This window comes from Peromyscus californicus, unplaced genomic scaffold (assembly GCF_007827085.1).
Source record: "Peromyscus californicus insignis strain IS unplaced genomic scaffold, ASM782708v3 Scaffold_7__1_contigs__length_154581171, whole genome shotgun sequence".
NCBI lineage: Eukaryota > Metazoa > Chordata > Mammalia > Rodentia > Cricetidae > Peromyscus > Peromyscus californicus.
In genome coordinates this window covers 104,398,302-104,412,596 of record NW_026294595.1, presented here as the reverse complement: position 1 = coordinate 104,412,596, position 14,295 = coordinate 104,398,302, and the positions used below count along the sequence as shown (strand labels likewise).

Sequence of the window (14,295 nt, the reverse complement as noted above, 5' to 3'; positions counted from 1 at the left end):
GTGTGTTTAGAGGACATTGCAGATAGAGGAAAACTAAATGCCTGAAATATTTGCTTTTGAGGCTAAAATAGCCTCAGATGAAGGCTATTCAGTGCCAAGCATCTCTGCCTCCCTGCACTTGCTTCTCTTTATGATACTCCCACATCTCTCTCTTCTAGTGTCTGCTGACTTCCGGCTATGGGAGTGATGCTGCCCCATCTCTTCTAGGATTCTCAGTCTATTCCAAGGTCACTGCCAAGAGCTTCTGTAGGTAGAGATTAGGAGGAGGGAGGGGAATTAAAGAGAACAGGAGTGAATGGCAAGAGAGTGAGACCTTGAGGGGGAAGAAACAGTTCATTCTCAGGTTGTGAGGTCCTTGGGTAACAGCTACTAGAGACTCGAGGAGCTCCAGGCTGGCAAGCAGGAAGACAGCCTGAGACACAGCGACCGGATGTCGTACAAGTGCTTGGAAGTTCCTGCCTGCCAGAGCTAGCGCTTCACTCACCTTGGGAGAGGAATCCTGCAGAAGGAGAGCTTAGGGTGGAGATGAGAAGGGGCAGAGGGCCTGGAGTCAAGGCCAGAGGGACAGGGGCATCTGGGACCTGCAAGGCTGTCACCCCACCACACTCCAGCTGCTTAATCACCCAAGGCTGCCTTGTGATAACCACGTCATTGCATTGTTCTCTGAGGATACAGGGGAAAAGGTGACAATGTCTGTGATGTACAAGGTACTCACCAAATGGCCCCTTCTGTCATCTGAGTTGTACAAGAGCACATAATGACCCAGCAGCCGGAAGAGGATGATGCCCCAGAGAGGTGCAAAGTGTGGCTGGTGCATCAGAGCATGATTAGCTGATCACTGCCACCTCGGGGACAGCTGTAAGGAAGTACTGGCCACGTGCCAGCTATGGCAAATGTTCTTGGCATGTCCTCCTTTCCCTATGGCAAGATCCCAACGGGGCTCTTTTCCCCATTCTCCAGATGAGCAAATTGAGGCTGAATCCACTCACTTGGCTTAGGACTCTGCAGAGGTGAAACCCACACTTTCAATGTTGTGAACTATAGCTCTTGTCTGCCTTGTTCAGGCAAACCGACCGAGTCTCAGAGATGGACACTCTAGAGCCAAGTCCTAGAGGTGGGCAGGTATGCTGCAGGTGGTTAGGACCAGATCCGTCTGGGTCTGGATGATAGGTCTTGGTGACTGACATGCTATGTTCTGTGGCCAGGTTCTCAGCTTTCTAGCCTATGCTGCTCTACCTGGCCAGGACATGAGAACTGAAGCTGACATCTCTGTTCCCTGCCTGGTGCAACCCAGGCATTCGTGACGTGTACGGCCCGGCCAGCCCCTGGCAGTCTCCCAACCAAGGCAAACAACTCTGCTGCTGACTGGAGACAAGCATGTTTTCTCCCAAACTCAGAGATGCCCGTGTTCTGGGAGTTTTTTTTTACAGCCGTGCCGAACCTTCAGGCTGCTCATGGCATGGCGGAGGGTTCCCATGAGGCAGCTATGCTCCCACCCAGAGCCACACAAAGGCGCATCATAGCCAGGATTCTGAGGGGGATTTCGTGATACTCACTCCATGTCACTGCCAGGGATAACTCAAAATTGAATGGCAGTCCCTGGTTGTGAGGAAGGGCGGTGCCTGGCATCAGCTCAGGCAGGTGCCCAAGTCAACTGGCATCCAAAGACACATGTCCACTCATGCCCATCCCAGTGTGTGTGACCCAGTTCACATGGGGCTGAAAGTCCCTTTTCCATAACCCAGAACTCTGCTTCGGCACTCCAGGACATCCCTCGGTCCCTACATTTTGAGACAGCCTTCGTTCCTTGTCCCCGTATTCGTCCTCTGACTCTGTATCCTTCTTTATCTCCTGGTCTTTGAGAGCCTCTGTGGCTGGGGGTCTTTCTCTTTTCTTCCTGCTTGTCTCGGACTCTGCCTCTCTGTTCCCATTCTCTGTCCGCGGCTGACTTTCCCTTTGCCTTTCTGTTTTACTCTCTGTGTCTCTTCCTGTCTCTGCCTTTCCCCACCTTTGTCTCTGTCTTCCTGTGGCACTCTCCTGGAAATGCTGAAAGTGGCCGAATTTCAAGTGACAAACGGCACTCTCCGCGGAGAATCCACCCCCAGACTGCGCGAGTGCGTCCTCCCCCACATCACATCACATCTCCAAGAGCAGCTATTGTGTCTCACTCAGGCCCAGGGAGTTGAGTGGAAGGGCCCGGGGGTCTGAGCTCTGACTGCACTGCCACCTCCCCATTGGCTCCCAGCAGCCTGTGCTCTGCCAGCCAGCGCTGACAGGGCTGAGCGACAGGGGGAGACTCTCATCCATAAAAGGGGGGAAAGGCTTCAGAACTGCCATTCGAAGGGGCTCTGGTAAGCCCTCACAGCTTCCTCTGTGGCACTTTTCTGAGCTAGAGTCAGGGTGCCTCCCGAATCTTGGATCGGCCACCCTACCACCTGACCAGCCAGAAGCCCACCAGGGACAAAGCAGAGTACAGGTAAGATCTTCAGGAAGCTCAGGCATTCAGGCTTTACGCATCTGCTCCTGATGCTAGGCTGAGGGACCGGTGGGAGCTTGGGAAGGGGGAAATCAGGTTTGGTTCTGATTACTCAGCACAGGAAGTCATAGTTTCAAGGCTAGTTTACAAAAGCCAGGTCAGTGAGTCCAAAGGACTGCCTGCCCTCTAGACCCCATGCCTTGTACAGTCCTGGCTTACACAGATGCCAGCTACACCTTGGCTCTGCCACACAGCAGTCCCCATCATAGTTTCCAGAGTCTGGGGAGAAGGGGGCAGCCTGGGTGGAAGATCAAGAGGTTTCACTAATTAGCCTGATTTTAAAGGTCAGCATCCTCACTGGACTTAGAGAACAAGGGCTGGGAGTATTAATGAGGTTCAGGACTCGGCTTTTGCCAAGTATTGATCGGCACCACCACCGCATAAACAAGCGCCGTCTTTTTTATTCTTTCTAATTCATGTTAATCGCCGATGAGGTGCTAATTGGTTATGATTTTACTCAGAGTGGAGTCGGGGACTGTTTGGTTGAAAGGGAATGAAGAAACAAAGTGGAAGCGTGGCTGGATACCCAGGCTGAGCAGGACTTCTGTCAATTTTACTTTGAAAAGACTTGTTGCTTTCATGTAAATTACAGCCACATTACTGCTGGAGGCAGCTAAGTCAGGCGGCAGGAAGCTCACTTGTGGAAAGCTGAGGGCTCTCTTATAGAAATACCCACATCCAAAGGACGTAGTATGGAACCCTAAAGTCTGACATCAGCAAAAAGCTGGCGAGCTTCGGAGAAGGTGACTGTAGATCACTCCATGGTTGAGCAGTAAATTCTGTGACTTGTTACTTTTCCCTGGGTATTTTTTTTTTCTGAGAACCTCTCAAGATTTACAAGTACCCCTTAATAAAGCCTCCAAGCTCTTTAGGTTATTGGATCTGGTTTCAAGCACCCTCCCACAGACAGCAAGCTCTCATTATCACCCTTCCGCCAAGGGTTGGTGAAATGTACACCATTCATCTTTCTGATCTGACAGGCATGGCTGTCAAGATCTGTTGCAAAACCTTTCAGAATGTCAGTCCTCCTCTGCTCCTTCTCATGGGGGCTCTACTCCCACGCACTGCTCACCCGCCTCCCCTGTTTCCCTCACCAGTGCCCCGTCCCACCCCACTTTCTCTCTTGTTCGGTTTTTGCAGGTCATCCATCTCCAGGCTTTGAGATCTGCGTGGGGGGAGCTCTTGAAGCGGCCACAGCGGGGTGAGTTATGGTGACGGTACGTGCGTGCGCGCGCGCGCGCGTGTGTGTGTGTGTGTGTGTGTGTGTGTGTGTGTGTGTGTGTGTGAATTTACCGACACAACCCTGAGCCCATCGCTTTGTCCTCACTGTGCTTTAGCGTGCTGGGTGGCAGGTGACTCTCCTTGTCTCCAGGAGTAGCTGGCAGCTGGGTGTCACAGTGGTTCCACAGAAGCTGTGTGGTAGACTCCACTGCTTCACTGCAGCAGGCTGCTCAAGTGGTTGGCTCTGGGTTGTTTGAGAAAGCACAGGGAAGGTTGTGATAACTCACGGGATTCACTGACCATTACTTCCAGAATTTTCCATGTTTTACCTAAGAGTGTGTGGCCACACCTGAGCCTACGCTGAGTTCAAACCCATATCCATCCTTCATTCGCTGTGCAATTTTGTGACACTTGATTTCCCTTTCTGGGTCTTAATTTCCTCACCAATATCATGAAGATAATAACAACATCCTTTCCCTCATATTATTGTGAGGCTCCTAGAGGAGGCTGTATGCACCTGGCATTTGGTAGGCATTCAGCGAATGTTACTATGGTCAACTCTCCACTGATTCAAAATGGCGGGCCTCCAAGTGAGCCCCTCCCTCCTCTTCTATGACGTCTTCAGTCGCCCCAGTCCATGCTGCTGTGTGCTCTTCCAGGGAAATACGACTAAAAGTCAAATTATTTCTGGGGCCAGTGTTCCCCTCCCCATTGCTACAGATGACTTCATTTCTTTATCTGCCCTCTCCCTGACAATGAAATCCCTCCCTGACATCTCATCCCAGCTCCAGGTGTCCTGGCACGACTCTTCTATTCATTAGATCTCTCCCTCATTCTTAGAGGGGTCCGCGGTGGCTGGTTTGGTTTTCACGCATGTCTGAGACAGTGCGGCCAGCAGCTGGTTTCTCTCAGCAGTTCGCTCATCTCAACTCCGAAGTGACCGGCAGATCTTAGTGGGTCTGACACGGTGCTAAAGCAACCTAACTGAGTCAGAGCCGACCGCAGGAGGAAGAGACAGTAACATCAGACTGAACTATGTCCCCAGGTCCTTTACAACTCAGCCTGGATCTTACTCCTTACCCCCACCGGAGCTCTGAGGCAGGTGACATGCTCAGGAGTTTTCTCCTCACCCTACCCCATTTGCCCTGCTGGCCGGAATGCTTGGCCACTAGCTGCAGATGTACTCACCAGACGTAATGTCTCCACAGTGGCTTCCACTGCCTTTGTTCCCAGTCTTATTCCTGCAAAACTCAGCTTAACCTGATAAGGGTTTCCTGAACTGTTACTCTGTAGCTCAAGGGAGCTTCGGGGAGAAGCAGAAGAGGACGTGGGCTTCGGCCTCCTTTTCCTTGCTGCTTCTCAGCCCCTTCCCTCTCTTTCCCATTCACCTCTTTCCCCAGCATCTACACTGTCACCCCACCCACCCACTGTGTCCCTTTTCTCTGACTCTTCATCTCTCTCCCTGACCTCTCATTTTCCTGTTTTCTTTCTCCTTATCCTATAAATTATACCAAATGACAATAAGGGAGGAGATTCCATTACAAATCTGACAGCTGAGAAACATCCCTTTAAAACTGCAGCTAATGATATCACTGAGACCATGACCTTTGTGGCCTGGACTGCAGGACCCATATTTCTATCTGTCTCAATGCAGCAAATGTGATTACCTTTGGCTAAAGCCTGGTCCTGTGTCCATACTTTGGTACTTGCTGAGCAAAAGGTTGGCTCATTTTCTGCTCAGGACCAAAGCCATTCTGCAAAGTGATCGCTCATCCTCTATCAGTGAGCATATCTCAATAAGAGTACCCTCAAGTTTCAGATCCTTCCTTGGACAGCCCCTTGGGAACCCACAAAAACAAACTTGCTATTTTCCAGTAAGATGAAAAGCCCTAAAATGGTTTCATCTCCAGGAGTGTGTGAAAGTCTTGGGGATAGCCCACAGGACATGCCACGTGCCCTTACATCTCTGTAAAGTCTGGAGATAGTCCATAGGACATGCGATGCGCCCTTACACCTCTGTGAAAGTCTGGGGATAGCCCACAGGACATGCCATGTGCCCTTACATCTCTGTGAAAGTCTGGGGATAGCCCACAGGACATGCCATGTGCCCTTACATCTCTGTGAAAGTCTGGCGATAGTCCATAGGACATGCCATGTGCCCTTACACCTCTGGACAGCTTGTGCAGTCAGTGGGTTAATGCTATGCCTAGTTCCCATCTCTCTGAGTCACTGTATTACCATCTAGAAAGGGGGCTGATAGTGCCCAGATCACTGGTGCAGGTAATTCATATAAAAGATATAAAGCGTTTGGCCTCCATTCCAGTCCTGCCACCAGGGGTTGATGCTTCTGTCTGTCAGTCCACATTTTTCCCCTGAAGACTGAACCTATACTGATAGCCTGCCCTGAGGGGCCATCTGGAGGCATCTGGCACAGAGCAATGGCACAGTCTTTGATAGATTCCAGGGTGGTTGTCACTGGAGTGTCACAGAAACATTGACATGTGTCAGGGTGGGTGTGAGAGCTGGTGCTCTCCTGACTCATTGTGTGACCTTAAGCAAGTGACTTCACTCTTACCTTTTCCCATTTCCTCTTCCTCCAAATAGGAATAATCATATGCATCCATTGCTCCCAGAGATAATTGTGATGTTAAATCATGCCATTATTATTCCTCCCTGGCTTTTCAAATAGAAATGCTGGCTGCCCCTGGAGCCCTGGCTGACTACAGTAGAAATATCTCTAATCTGGGGAGAGGGCAAAAATCAAATCAAAACGAAACCAACTCTTTCAAGGAACTCTGGATCAAGAGGTAAAACAGTTCCTACTGTGTCCACAGTGCCCTGGAGAGAGGGTGCTGGGGGCTGTCTGATGAGCCCATGGTTTTACCGCTCAAAGAATATTACAGTCTCAGGTGAGTGGTGACTTTTAATAGAGTCTGCTACCAGCAATGGTTCTGAATTTGTGGGGTGCAGGATGCAACCGACCTCTATTTCAATCTGCAGTAAACCCATCTGGTCTTCTGCCAAGAGATGGCTACATTATTATTAGGTAATAAGTCCACATGGCCGGAGACCCAGGAAACTTAGCTGAAGCCTATCAGATTCGCATAAATCAACGAGACAGGACCAGCATATTTCCTTGGCGAAGGGTCAGACAGTAAACACCTTTGGCTTCGTGGGCCACTGAGTCTATGTCTCAGCAGTTAATAATGCTTTTGTGGTTGGAAATCAAGCTTTTTTTTTTCCCTAGAAAATTCCCAGTTTTAAAATGTCTGTTTATTCACTCAACAAACTTGTATGGACCTCCTGGTCTCATTTGAGCCCTGGATGAAGCTCTGGGAACCATTCATCCATCATTCATCTATTCATCTGTTCAGCTACCCATCCATCCATCCATCCATCCATCCATCCACCCACCCACACAGGGATCAAGCAAGCCTCTCTGATTCTCTCATGATATTTCAAACAAATGCAAACTATAGCTAGGTCCATGAGGCTGGCACAAACTGGCCTCTGCCCCTTCTTGGCATTTAGCACTCCAGTTTCCCTTTTATGTATTTTTCCCAACTGTGGCCTCCCTGTCATGGTCAAGCACACCACACACACTCATACTGCAGGAACTTTGCATTTACAAAATTCTCTCTTGTGTCAGACCCAGATAGTCAGATGTAATTATGTGCTGGGGCTAGCATGGGTAGCTGCAGGAGCTCCAAGGGGGGATCGTGTCCAGACAGACTTCCTGGAGGTGATTCCTGAGGCTGAATTCTAAAGAACGAGTGAGAGTTAGTCAGGTCAAAGGTAATAGGAATGGGTGACAGGTGTTCCAGGCAAAGGGAACTCTGTATGCAAGGGCTGGAAATAGCATGCATGGGCACTTGGTTATGGAGTTGAGGAAAAATACGGGGAAAATATCGGTTTCAGCCTTATGGGGTTATCTTGAGGACTCCCTCACATTAAGCTCTATTCAGGATGGAGCACAGACAGGCACGCAGTGTGCACTTTGCAAAAGTAAGCTCTCTGTATTGGGAAGGCTGCTGGGTATGGGCTGAAGGGTCAGACCTCTGAGAGGCATTACAGAGCCTGAGAGGCTGGAACAGAGCTGGGTCTGATGGGAGTGTCCAGAAAGTCCTCTGGCTACCATGGAGGCTGTGTCTAAGGGGATACCAGTTTTGTATAGAGAGGTCAAAATTGGGCCTATTTCAGAGCTCAGTGCTATGAGAAGTCTCCTAACAGGTGTTAGAGACTGACACAGGCTCACCAGTGGTTTAGTTTGCTCAAATATTATAACAGGCCAGCTGTTACAATACAAAACACAAACATACACCCCTAAAACAAAAACAAAACCCAAAACCATGAACCATTTATTTTGTCTGCGTGTAAATGGAACACTCACTTGCCCAGACCTCTGATTTTTCTCATCTGATAGAGCAGGGGAGAAACCCGAAAGATGCAGAGACGCACAGGGTACGTGCATATAGTTCTCTGAGTTTTCTACTCTGAGCTTCCCTGTGCCAGCAGTAGTTGATCCGAGTCTCAGGAGAAGCACATGGACCTGCATCCTGGCCTACAGTTGCATAGAACTTCAGACAAATTACCAAGTTCCTGAGCACCAGTTTTCGCATCTCTAAAGTGGGCCAGTCATGCTCACCTCTGAGAAGGTGGGTAGAACCAAGCTCAGGGCAGAGTCAATGTTCTGCGAATTGTTGCTGGGACTCATGGAAGACTTAGCCGTTGGTGACTCAAACCTCTTCTAGAAACTGTAATTATTAGGTGGAGAGAATCAACAGAGTGGGCCTGGCACCTCAGCGTCACTCACTGCTCAGAGCAGAATGTGGGCAGCAACCTGCACTAGAGGTGCCCCCGCAGGGACGTAGGGCAGTAGGGCTCAGTGATGGCAACTGACGTAATGGCTAGGAAGGCTCTGTTTAGGGAGCCTACTGTGTGCTTTGAGAGAGGAGACCTGTTCTGGGGTGTATTCTGGGCTTTGGGCTCATGGGGGGAATCTTTGAAACCCCTGAACATCAGAAGAGGAGGAGCAGATTGCAGGAGGGAAGGCAGACAGTGTCTTGTCTTGGAGACAGTAGGTCAGGATGTCTAGGTAGGGAAGAGGAAAACCCCTAGGTGGCCAGGAAGAGTCTCTGGGGCCTCACAGTTCCACTTTCAAGAACTACATGGTGATTTGACTTACACAGAGTGGACTGATGAGACCAGAGTGACACTTCCGTGGTGAAGAGTGAACACTGCTTTTGCAAAGGACCCAAGTTTGGTTCCCAGCACCCACGCCAGGCTCACAACGGCCTGTCACTTCAGCTCTGGTGGATCCAGGGCACTCTCTACTGGCCTCCACAGGCACCTGAAATAGATATCTCCTCACCCGACATAGACATATAATTAAAAATAAAATAAGAATCTTTTGAGAGTTGACTGTGAAAGGGACAACTTTAATCTTTTACCTTAATTGAAATGTAATTACACAGTTGTCCTCTTTCCTTTCCTCCCTCCAGTCTTTCTCATGTCCCTTCCTTCTGGCCCCTCCCATGTTCCCCCTCCCGAAAGGGACAACTTTTAATAACCTTCCTTAGAAACCACCAGTTCATCTGTCAAGCACTTACTAAGGGCCTACTATGTGCTGACTGGAGTTTCAAATGCTAGGATGATAAGAAGTTAAGACAGCTAATGTTCTAGTTGGGGAAACGGTAAAGGCAGATACCTCAGCCAGTGTGAGCCTGTCTGGCCCTGTGACATTTAGTTTATTTAATGCATCAAGACAGTCTTGTGAAAACCTGAGATCAGAGTTCTTCAGACAGAGGAAGAGAAAGTACAGGGGTCCTGAGGCAGGAACAAGCTTAGCCTGTCTGAGGCCCACAAGCATGTACTACAGAGAGGGCAAGAGATTGTCTCTTTGTTCAGTGTGTGTGTGTGTGTGTGTGTGTGTGTGTGTGTGTGTGTGTGTGTGTGTGTGTATGCCTGGAGGGGCAGAGTGCTTGCACAGCTAGTTGGGGGGTGCACTATTGTGACGGAGGAGGTACAATTCCTGGCAGGTGAGACCTAATCAGGAAGGAAGTGGGAAGAGGAGAGGAAAGGTTCTCCAGGAAGAGGAAACAGCATGTGCAAGGCCAAGGGGTGGGAAAGCAGATCCCAGACCTGACTGTTGAGGTTAGGGATGGGACCAGACAGACAGTGCCTGACAGTGAGGCAGAGGGTGAGGCTCTGCTCCACTTAGTGGGCGCCATCTCAGAATTTCTATGCTGAGAAAGGTATGTCATGCTCCAATCTGCGAAGCTGAGGAGAGAGGCCAGCGCGGAGAGGGGGTGAAGGGGGAGCTCTGGTCAGAGTGAGGAGCAATGCTGAAGTGAAAGAGGATTGCTCCAGAGAACTTGCAAAGAGCAGGAAGAATGGGAGTGTAAGTCAGTAGTACAATGCTTGTCTGCCGTGTGTGAGGCCCTCGGTTCTATCTCCAGCTCCAGAGAGGGAGGAAGAGAGACAGAGAGACACACACAGATTCACAGAGAGAGAGACAGAGAGACAGAGAGACAGAGAGACAGAGAAAGGGACAGAGAGAGAGAGAGAGACAGAGACAGAGACAGAGAGAGAGCACTCCAGTCTGGGGACTCAGAACCTAGCGGCACACCTTCATGTTGGTGACAGTGGAAATGTGACTTGCAGTTGGACAGACCTGATCAAGCCCTGGCTTCCTAGCTGTGTGGAGCCATTTTCCTGTGCCTCGGCTTCTCCACTTGTCAAGTCGAAACCACAGCACGGCCTGCCTTGCAGAGCTGCTATGTGGATTGTGAACAGAGAAAAGATCCTAGTATGCGGCGATTACTCAGCACTCAGCCCGTCCTTACTCCTCGGCCTTGACTCCCACTTTCCCTCCCCAGCTTCTGTGTCCTTGACTACAGGACTGGAAAGAGAATGCCTGCCTATGCTGCTCTTACCCCAGACGTGAGTAAGAGATATGGCCTTGTCGGCTCAGGACATACTTCACCATCCTGTCCTTCTCCCTCCCTCTCCAGCAGAAGAGTGAGCCAGAATGGTGTGGTCTGCGCTGATGCTGGCAGCTTGTCTCCTCGCGGTGGTACCCTCTAACCATGCAGCGGACTGCCTGGACCTGTGCTCCCTGTGTGCGGTGAGGACTCAGGATGGGTCCCATCCCATCAACCCGCTGGTAGGTCTCAGCAAGGCTTCTCCATGCCGCTCTATTCATAGGTGGAGCCCAGAGCAGGGAGGTCGTATCTCAGGGCAGCTGAGTCTGCTGCACCTACTACATCAGGGCATGGCTTCTCCTGCCCTCCAGACAGCCGGGAACCAAGGTCTGGTATTGTCTAGTTCCCATTGCGGTCTAGACTTCATCACCATGGCTCTCCCAAGCCTGCACACAGACCGTGTTTCCAGGCAGCCGAGTGCCTGGCAACGGGGTGTAGACATGGGGTGCTTGGTGTACTGTCTGTAGCCCTGGGCACACATTCCAAGGCTTCTTTTTTCTGGCTGATAGGCACCTCCAAATTCAGGCTCCTGGCCAGATCTCTCACTATCAACCCTGTCAGGATGCGTTTGGTGGGCTTGGAGCCTCAGCCCCTCTCCTGGGCCTAGCCTGGCCTGTTGATGTTGCTTTGGGTCCTGCTTTCCCACAGGCCTCACCCCAGCACTGCAGAAGGACTGCAGTTGTGTCGGCTGAACCGTGGTGGACAACACTCAGGCTTTGATTATGGCTCTTTCTAGCTCGCTTACTCAGAAACTGCTCTCCGAGTCTTACTTTCTTCATCTGCAAAATGAGAGCAATTCCCTGAGATCACGGTGCTAAGTGTTTATAATATCTCAGTCTAGTCTACATCCATGGAGCTGCACACAGTGTGTCCTGCTCACCCCCAGGCAAGCAATGTGGCTAAGCGTGGGGACTCCAGCCGCAGATCTTCAGAATTCAAGTTCCCGGCATTGCTTCCTACCATCAACACTGTTAGAGTCAAGGGGGTTGGATGCTCCCCGTAGCACTGTGAAGCAGATCCTATGGTCCCCCCAACACACACCCTCAGGTTCCCCATGCACATTCTTCCTGCTGTTCTGAACCTCTGTCTCTAGAGTGTTAGCAGTGCCCTCCACTCCTGGCAGAGCAACTATACCCTTTGGAAGAGTGAAAGCACATGTAGGGCAATGGGAAGATCTTGGGCATTTTCACCCATGTCTCTGTGCCTTTGGGAGGAGTCTGATTTCTCATCTCTCAAATGATGAAAGTCATTTGGTGACGTGACTACCTTGCTCTTTGGGAATCTTTCAGATTTGCTCCCTGGAGTGCCAGGACCTGGGGCCACCGTCAGAGGAGTGGGAGAGATGCCAGCGCCTTTTGTCTTTCCTCGCCCCCTCTGCCTCTGGGCTCCGTGGCAAGGATGATGTGGAGAACGAGGCTGCTTTGGAGCAAGGCTACAGTGCACTGTCCAAGCTCCTGGAGCCCCTCCTGAAGGAGCTGGAGAAAAGCCGATTGCTCACCAGCGTCTCGGAGGAAAACCTCCGGGGTCTCTCTAGCAGGTTCGGGGATGGAAAAGAATCTGAGCTGGTGGGTGCTGACCGGATGAACGATGGAGCCACGCAGGCTGACACACTCCATTTCAACGAGGAGGACTTGAGGAAACTGGCCAAACGCTATGGCGGCTTTTTGCGCAAATACCCCAAGAGGAGCTCAGAGATGGCCGGGGACGAGGACGGGGGCCAGGATGGGGACCCGGTAGGGCATGAGGACCTATACAAACGCTACGGGGGCTTCCTGCGGCGCATTCGCCCCAAGCTGAAGTGGGACAACCAGAAGCGCTACGGCGGCTTCCTTCGGCGTCAGTTCAAGGTGATGACTCGGTCCCAGGAGAACCCCAATACCTACTCTGAAGATCTAGATGCTTGAAGCGTAACACTTCCCCACCATGGAGCTGGGTCAGGAGTTTCCCCCGCCCTCTTCCTATGCTAGAGCTCACTTTTCCCTCCTCGTGTGCTTGACCCACCCCTGACTCCATTCAGCACTCACAGGAAAAGGTTCCAGCCCAGCCCAGCCCTGTTCTGCCAATAGGCCCCGTGTCCGGCTCAAACCCTTAGACCTCTAAACTACCACTACTAGTGGTAGTTTTTTGACATCAGCCCAACCACTCTGTCCCTGTGACGTCCCCCACCCCAGAATCCAGAGAGACTTGTTCTTTGAACCTGTAGATCTGGGATCCCCAAACTTCACTGATCACGTGCTCCTCTCAGAAGAAGGATGAGCACTCCCTGATAGTAGGCATGCATGAGACATACAGAGTGGAGCCTTAAAACGAGGTATTTGCAAACAGATATCGTAGCTGTATTCTCAGCATCTGGGGCTCTTTTTTATGGGCCCTGCTCTGGAGGCCACAGGCTAAATGAAAAGCCTTTTCGGGGGCAGGGATTATGACCCTAGAAAGACCAGGCCTCTAGCACGATCAATGCTCAGTCTGAGCATCCAGAGTTCTCATGGTCTCAAATGTGTCTCTGGAAAAGCCCGGCTCCTAAGCCCTGGTTTAGGGTGGTGCCTTTCCTAAAGGAGTGAAAGCCCCTTGCTCATGATGAAAAGCCATGAGCTTCTAAAGGCTGAAATGATAAGAGGGAGCAAAACAAACCAATTTGTTCTGTACAACAAACTCAGAATTTGGGCCAGTTCCCACAGCCCTCATTAAAAATGATCAGTATCACACTTCTACCCCATGAGGAACTGAATCAGAGTGGAGCTGAGGAGGCTAAGCACAGCTGTGCTCTTCAGTAGTTGAGTTGGCTGCGGGAGCCTGAGCCATTTGCCTGAGCCATTTGGCCCAGCGTATGCCCTGGCACTGGGAAAGGGGATCCAGAAGCTGCAGCTGAAGGAGAGATTGTCCCACCTCAACACTACAGTGAGCCTTATTCTCCATGTCTCCAAACAAAAGCAGAGAGCGGGAAACAATTGAGTGTTCATGATAAACTGGATTCCCTTGATTAAGATAACCCAGAATCAGAGGCAAGGTCCTCTCTGGTTTCAAATCTCCCCATCTCCAGGCAGATATTTATATTGATAGGTTAGGGAGATGAGGCTGGATGGGAGAGGAAACAGACTGGATTTGCATATTTGCATGAGATGTCTTGAGTGGTCCCTCTCCACACATAGGCCATAGCCTGGAGAGCTCTTCATGTGTTCTGAAATCTGTAGATTGTTTTAGGATGACTTTGTGTGCTGCTTAAAAATCACATTTATCCAACTTACTTGGAATGTGTGAGTCCTTAATAGGCCTGTATAATTCCCTGCTTCTCTGCTATAATAAATAAAATTATGCTGATCACTTGGTGTGTTTGCATGAATAATAGTCTCCAGAGAAAGTGTACTGCATTATACATGCATATCTGATACGTATATACCCACAAAAGCACACATGTATGGTTGTATTAGAGGATTGAACCTGGCAACTCATGCATGATAGGCAAACACTCTACCACTAAGCTATTACTCCAGCTCCTATAGTCACATTATAAAACAAAATGTGGAATAAAAGAAAACAAGAAAGTGAGGGTACCAC

General features: G+C 50.4%; 1 protein-coding gene across 2 annotated transcripts; it reads left to right on the top strand.

The window, feature by feature from the left end:
- Positions 1-2,182: 2,182 nt before the first annotated feature.
- Positions 2,183-14,061, top strand: Pdyn (prodynorphin). Of its 2 annotated transcripts, none has more exons than XM_052724813.1 (4): positions 2,183-2,476; positions 3,677-3,737; positions 10,774-10,922; positions 12,030-14,061. In XM_052724813.1, exons 3-4 carry the CDS (start codon positions 10,788-10,790, stop codon positions 12,642-12,644), a joined length of 750 nt encoding a protein of 249 aa, XP_052580773.1. In that variant the 5' UTR covers positions 2,183-2,476; positions 3,677-3,737; positions 10,774-10,787; the 3' UTR covers positions 12,645-14,061. The 2 variants fall into 2 exon arrangements, with proteins under 2 accessions (XP_052580773.1, XP_052580774.1); XM_052724814.1 differs by having other exon boundaries at positions 10,771-10,922.
- The last annotated feature ends 234 nt before the right edge of the window (positions 14,062-14,295 follow it).